General features: G+C 38.2%; 1 protein-coding gene across 1 annotated transcript; it reads left to right on the forward strand.

Annotated features, from left to right (window-relative positions):
• The first annotated feature begins 154 nt into the window (after window positions 1–154).
• On the forward strand, window positions 155–7239 carry LOC113240409 (WD repeat-containing protein 44-like). The gene is made up of 5 exons (XM_026477697.1): window positions 155–204; window positions 844–1038; window positions 1872–2167; window positions 3662–3789; window positions 6329–7239. The coding sequence occupies exons 1-5, from the start codon at window positions 155–157 to the stop codon at window positions 6467–6469; spliced, it is 810 nt and encodes a 269-aa protein (XP_026333482.1). The 3' UTR covers window positions 6470–7239.
• Window positions 7240–7536: the final 297 nt, after the last annotated feature.

Genomic DNA, 7536 nt, shown 5'->3' on the forward strand with positions numbered 1-7536 from the left:
TCCACGCCCTTAACGGATCTAGCACGACTTTTCCTGTAACCCTGTATGTATAGAATAGTTAAATAATGATTTTGATACATATATAAAGTGATAAGTGTATGTAATGTAGTGTCCAACATTTACAACAAACAAAATAGAACTTATTTAGTTTAAAATGAAACCGATTGTGAGATTTGTGTCACGTGTACTACGCAAGAAGAGAGGGTAGGCGCGCGGGAGGGGTACCCGGCTTACGAGCACGGAATATTTCGCTTTGTTTGTTATGGTTGTGTAATTCTTTCGTGCAAGTTCTCTAAAATCCTAGAAAAATGCCTTACTGTGCAGTTTTGGAGTGCAAAAATGATTTACCCGTGGTTGTATTTCATATCATCTGTATCTTATTTTCATAAATTTTGCAGTTTCTGTTCATTGAACTCATTTGTTAACTGTAAAATTATCCCAATGCAATGTGGTCGAGTTTTGTCTTTTGGAGAACTAGGTAAAATTGTCGAAGTTTCCACGCTAGTAGCGAACAAAACCTTAACGAAAAAATGCTTCACGAGTGTTTTGTTCATTTTAAACTTAATTGATCGAAATAAAGTTGATTATGCGACGTGTGCGTTAAAGAAGACATCTGTTGTCGAGAAGATACTACTTTCTATTCGTTCGTCATAGTACAGTTATTGGCCGCAAGATGGCCGCACGTTAGCGAAGGACTTTCAACGATATAACGACTGGGTAAAGTTTAAATTATATTAGCAGTCCAGAATTTGTTACATCTTTTTAAATTAGAAACTTTGACCAATCATTATAAAGATTTCATAGTGTTTATTTGTTGTTCATACGCGCGTATACATGTTGAAGGTCCTTGCTCAACAATCTGCTATCAATTCAGGTGGCTGTATGGAACGAAGTAGACGGCAAGACGAAGCTGATAACGGCGGCCAATTTCTGCCAAAACGGCAAGTTCGCCGTTGTCGGCACCTACGATGGCCGTTGCATCTTTTACACCACAGATCAGCTGAAGTATCATACGCAGATCGACGTACGATCTACGAGGTGAGACATGTATCGCTTATAACCATGCTTTTAAAAAAGTGCTCTTTTAATAGTCATTCCAATTATTCAATAATTATAGCTTTTTATTAAAAAAACCAACCTCAGAAGTTCGTGGAATTACGTCAATTTGCCAAGTTTTATTGAAATCGGTTACCGGAAAGTACACGTTACCGGATTCATCCCTTAATTAACCCTTAGAGTTCGAATATTTTCTTCAAATTTTAATGGGACCAAATACTGATCATCAAAATAGGTTCACAAATGGTTCACAAAAACACAGTAGAATTGAGAACTCCTCCTTTTTAAAGTCGGTTCAAAATAAGATAAAATTCCACGTCATAAGGTATTTAAGTCACGCCATAGCAATTTATATGTTATACGTGATTAGTGCCTTGTTTTTTCTTATTATACCAAAACGCAAAACTTTATTTGTAGTACATTACACTTTCATTAGAATATTTTGTGTACACGTACTCTCTGTTTAGGTTTTATGGTACGTTGTATTTTTGGCGAAGTTCAATTATTTGATTATGCGGGAAGAAATATGTTCGTAAACCTTGTATCGCGGATGCCAAGGACACACACATAGACAACCACAAATTACACCTAAACGCACAAATATTTCTCCCAACCTGTGGGTCTAACCCGGGTCGTCTACGTGGCAGTCCAGTATGGTAACCGTTCGGCCACGGAGACAGTTAATTATAACAAACTAGTGAATTTGTTGTCTTTTGAGAAATAAATATCCTAAACCTAAATCACATAACACTAAATATTACTTTCAGACGAAATTCCAGTGTCGTATTAACTTCGACTACATTTTTAATTTTCAGGGGCAAAAACTCAACGGGTCGCAAAATAAGCGGTATAGAGCCGATGCCGAACGACGACAAAATCCTCGTTACATCCAACGACAGTCGCATCCGACTATACGACCTGCGCGATCTCAACCTCTCCTGCAAGTACAAAGGATACGTGAACGTGTCCAGCCAGATCAAAGCGTCCTTCTCTCACGACGGGAAGTACATTGTTAGCGGGTCCGAAAACCAGTGCATCTACATTTGGAAGGCCTATCATGATTATTCTAAGTTTTCTAGCGCCAGGAGAGACAGGAATGATTATTGGGAAGGTGAGTTTTCGAACTATACTCTACCTAAATTCGATATGGAATTCAAATATTTTTTATTCTCACTTTTAATATTTTTGCTTGTTTTTTTTACTATACGTATAGTATATTATACATACATGTCTCCCACCGAGGTAAGCAGAGGCCATGGAATCTCCATCTGCTACGCTCCTGACAAACCTCCTTCGCCCCTCTACTTCCATCTGCCTCTTCATACTTGCCAGTTTGTTCTTGGTAGTATTCTGTACTGTACAACCCTGTACACTGGCCGACCTGGGGTCACAACCTGAACTTAGAAGATTCCTGTGCACGCACAGGTTATAGAGCTTTTCTCGGATACCCTAAGGGTCGGTAGGGAGAATCACTAACTGACGATGCGACGATCAACCTCCTTCATCGTGCTGCCACCTTTTTGTCACACTTTTCTCTTACTTTCGAAATTTTGAATCGTTCTCTAATTTTTTTCTGCCTCATCATACAAGACAAATTGAAAATCGTTGAAAAGCCAAATGCAAAGATACGACAACAACGTTCCGTGGCTTAGTTGATATAGAAGACGTCGGTTCGAATCTGGCCGGATCGACGGAATTTTTTCTGAATGTTTGATCTTTGTATTAATAATTATAACCGACATGTTTATTGTTGGGCCTCCAGAATATAAGGGACAAAATATATAATTTCAAATAAAACAAAATTAATTGCTAACCTAGCAATACGCACCACATGCTGCAGTTAGACTATAAATGTAGTCTTATCTATACAACATTCTTATGGTTTCGTCCGGTCGCCACTTCTATCAAAATTCTTGAAGAGGAAAGACCGTATCCTCCTATCATCTAAATACCCTTTTGTTGTAAGTTTACTAATCATATAATAATAAAATAATAACTCCTAATCCGTAGTATTTTTAAATTGTTGTGCCTGTTTTTATACCTACCTGTTTTTGTTACAGCCTTAACTTTATCTGTCCTTCCTTTCTTCACCTTTTTCCCTGTTATAGGTACTTCTACAATAAATTCAAGTGGCTCGAGCGTATTTTCTATCACTTATTACTGAACCCCTCGACCGCAACTGTAATTAAAACGAATGTAGAAAGATATGGGGATGTCCTTGATAGTTTTAAGCCGACCTTTTTCAAGGAGATCCTCGATTTGACGAGATATCGACTGTGAACTGGCAACCGGTACTATCTCAATTTTGACAACTTTACATTGACGTTCCAGGTGAAGAAAAAAATTGTTTGCGTCATTTATATACCATCTGGTTTATTAAATAAAAATACGTCGTTTTTAAATATTTTTATTACACATACACTACGTATTTTTATTTAATAAACCAGATGCTATGTAAACGACGCAAACAATTTTTTTCTTCACCTGTAAAGTCAATGTAAACTTGTCAAAACTGAGATAGTACCGGTTGCCAGTTCACGGTCGATGTGTATTTCGAAACTCGTTCGAAGCCGGTGGGAGTTACAAAGTGTCGTCTCGGGTGCAGGGATAAAGGCGCACAACGCGGTGGTGACGTGTGCCGTGTTCGCGCCCAACCCCGACCACACCATCCGCCTGATCCTCGAGCGCGAGGAGGAGGCCAGGCGCCGGCTGCGGGCCGACGCCGACCAGGCCGTGAGTACTCTCGCTAGGGACTGCCAATCGGCGTACCACGGACCGTCTTGGATCTAGGTGGCGCTGGTCGGTAGCTGGAACTACTTTACGTTAGGTAAATAGCTCTTTAACGTAAAATGTTAGGACTCAGTTTTTTTTTCGTTTTAATATTCATGAGCTAAAATTGGTTTTCTGTACTCGACAAATATGCGTGTCCTTAGATGGCATTGTATGTTACAAATTAATTTATAAATTAACGCTTCCTAATGTGGTAGATGGCGCTAATCCTAAACTGGAAAATAATCTGTGCAATAAGCGCCATCTAGTTGACTTGTTTGTTATCACTAGAAATTAGAGTACCTTTGATTAATTGCAACTTGTCAATGTAATATAAATTAGTTACTAAAATAGCTGTTTGGTACTCGTCGCGACATCTGATGTACCAATAGGGGATTTTATTCATTTTTATGGACAACTCGCGTTTGACCAAAATATTGAATATACCAAATTTATTATCACAATAAAAAACTTAACAGTTCTTAAAACAGTTTGCTTGTATCTTCTATGGTTTCGTATTTCCCCGTACAGTCCCATTTAAAAATTATTGGACAATTTACGCAATTTTATATCGTTGTCCTTGTTCTTCAAAATGTATAACAATAGTTAATTACCAAATAAGCAAACTTAAATGTATCAACTGACATAAATATTGTCGCGAGGAGGTTTGTCACACATATTCTGCCATGCTACGGCCACAGAGGAGTTTTCACACCTTGAAATGTTGAGAAAAATATTGGCTTTTGATTATGATACATCGATGTGGCAACGTTTTCGAGCAATTACCTAATGTTTGGTCAAACGGCATTCGATCTCAAGTAGGGATCCCACCAATAGGTACTAAATACCCGATTACGCTGTTTTGTATCGCGGTTAGCAGTCCTTTAGAGTGATTGATCCATGTTATTTATAATTGCTATTAGTGGGTACACATGTATCGACCGACCAGACTGGATGAAACATTGATTACGGATAGACTCTTCTGTTTGTGAACCTGTCAAATATTACTATTTGCTCTTCCACTCTGGTCCCCACTAGGCTAGTGCTTAAATTGCCAGAACACCGAAAACGGCGTGATTTATATTTTTCAGGTAAAATAAAACTAAAACATTAAATCAAACATTGTATTCATTTTCGACATTGACTTACAAATAAATGGACGACGGGTCTAATACAAAAGCCACGAAAAAAATGTCCCAAGTCAACCTATTTAAACGTAGTGACATGTAAAGGAATATGAAAAAGCTAAAACGTTGAATTTAAATTGTAATGTCATCGCAGTACTGTCTAATTTTGCTTGCTTCGCTGTCAGTCGAACAAACTAAGACTAAAGCGTGAATGACGCTCTGTATACGATTTTAACGCCCTACAAGTTCGGACACTTTTCGAACGGTGAACGGTTTTCGACAAGTTTTTGTCGCGATGCTTTCCTTCATATCGACACCAGAAGTATCAATTAAGGTAAGGGACATTTTGTCGAAAATGAGTTACATATATCATTCGCACACACATCGGTTTCGGAAGTTCCCGCTCTATCGATTGGTATTATTGAAATTTAAGAATGCCCAGTGGTTTAAAATATGGCATGTCCCGTAATATAAAAATTATACGTAATTTTATTTGTAAAGAATCCTTTGCAATAGAATTAGAACATCGACATTTTTTTTATGTAAGGACATGCTGTATTTTAAACCACTAGGCATTCCTAAATCTTTCGTTTATAGCATGAAAGAAGAGGAAATTCTAAGAAACTTTGCTCTAGACACATTAGAGTAAATAGTTATAAATTTAAAAAAACAAAATCGTTTTTTGGCTCTCCTGAAAAACCGTGGTTTGTGCCTTACATTAATTGATACTTCTGGTGTCGATATATAATGTGAGGTGTTGCTTACTACTCATTCACAAATGTGCGCAACTTAGAAATTAATAATAATGTGCCAGCCAATCACACCTGGGTGTCTTCTACCGTTCTCCGTCCGACCCAAACAATTACTATTAAATAAGTTATACTCTACCACATCAAAAAATAACGTCAAGTACGAAGCGCCATTCGCATCATGCATCTTTTATTTTGATCGTGTATCACTTATTTGTCAGTAATTGTTACAGACGGATGTTGGACGTAGAACAGGGGCCTTACCATGAACTCTTATTACATGTCAGTATAGGTTCGTAACGACAAAAACGCGGGATAGTGATGTACACTTCATGGAGTGCTGTCTCACAACGATTCATTTTAGGTCTAGACTGAATCGTAATAAGAGTTCATGGTAAGGTCCCAGGTGTACACCCCTGGTCTCAAACTAGGGAATTCCAATAACACCCAGACCGGAACCAATTAAGCTCATTTCCCAAATTTGTCCTGCCGGAAATCGATTTCAGGACCTCCTTATCCAGTGCACACAATGCAAACCACTGAGTCACTGAGGTCGTCAAATTACCAGCCTTCCACTGGGCTCCACCGCTAAGACAATAATTGTAAAGAATTTTTTTTTAATTCCAGCAGAACGCAGAAAGCAGCATGGTGGCCTCCTCGCAGACGGGCCACGTGCTAGTGAGCGCAGACTTCAACGGGTGCATCAAAGTGTTCGTTCATAAAGCCAAGCCGAAGCATTCCTCGCTGCCTGCCTCCGCTCTGGCGTAGATAATACATCAGCTCTGTTATATTTGACTGCGTTACTCCGCCTTTGCATGGTTTGTGAGATGCGGGAGGGGATCGATCTCGACCAATCACAGGTTTGAGACGCGGTCAAGGTCAAGCCAGTTCCGGGATGTGCCATCAAGTATCCGTATTCGCACATATCAGAAAAACCGGCATCCATTGTGCAAATCTACATAGTTAGGCAGATTCTAATATCGTTCCAAATATTGCAAAATATTTGTTTACATTCGCGCGTGATTTAAGTAGGAAAAAAATTAAAATTTCTAATTTAGAACACAAACTAAGCTTTATCGGATTTGAAATACTTGAGCATAGGGTTTGTTTTAATAGGAGCTCATAGTGCTTCTATATTGTCACTGTCCTCACCATGTACCAATAACTTGTATCAAAAACCGGTCTTATATCTAGATAGCGTATTATTAAATAGCAGTGGATATCAATTAATTCCTGTTTAATATGAAATATAAGTAGTCTGTTTTCTTTCTGTCTGATACCTTGTAATATTTTTTTTAAATGTTCATTATGAGCTGAAACTAATAAAGGCGTAATTAATTTTGGCGTAAGCACCACCGGCGGTGGAGCGGGGTGGGCCCTGGTGTGACAAACAGACGCTGGGTCAAATTCAATAGGATAGAGAGATTTTTTCTTTGTTTGTTCAATGTTTATATCAATAATAATAATAACAAACTAGTGGAGTATTTAATCAGTACAGAGTACTAAAAAAATCGACCTCAAAAGTACGTGGAATTACGTGTATTTGCTAAGTTTTATTGAAATATCCCCTAGTTCGCCACTATACAGGACTTGACACTGGAGATAATAAAAATAGGTTCTCATTACGCAAAGTATATTGAGAGAAAAACGCCTTGAATTGGAGAAATAGCAAAATCAACCATTAAAGTAATTGCTCCTAAATTAAAGTTAGGCGCTATTTATAAAAATGAATCTTCATGCGTGAGCAGCCACCCTTCGAGGTGGATGATTTTCTTCAAAATGAAATGGGACCACTATGGAAGTACCCCCTTTCCAACAAAAAAAGAATCCTGAAA

The sequence above is a fragment of the Hyposmocoma kahamanoa genome, unplaced genomic scaffold (genome assembly GCF_003589595.1).
Source record: "Hyposmocoma kahamanoa isolate Upper Pololo Valley unplaced genomic scaffold, ASM358959v1 138, whole genome shotgun sequence".
NCBI classification, from domain to species: Eukaryota; Metazoa; Arthropoda; class Insecta; order Lepidoptera; family Cosmopterigidae; genus Hyposmocoma; species Hyposmocoma kahamanoa.

Bases quoted from the DNA above. Each gene is read 5' to 3' on its own strand.
- LOC113240409 (XM_026477697.1), top strand. From the start codon at position 155: ATGAAACCGATTGTGAGATTTGTGTCACGTGTACTACGCAAGAAGAGA. The intron at 205-843 runs GTAGGCGCGCGG...TACATGTTGAAG, and splicing joins GTACTACGCAAGAAGAGAGG to GTCCTTGCTCAACAATCTGC. The intron at 3,790-6,328 runs GTGAGTACTCTC...TTTTAATTCCAG, and splicing joins GGGCCGACGCCGACCAGGCC to CAGAACGCAGAAAGCAGCAT.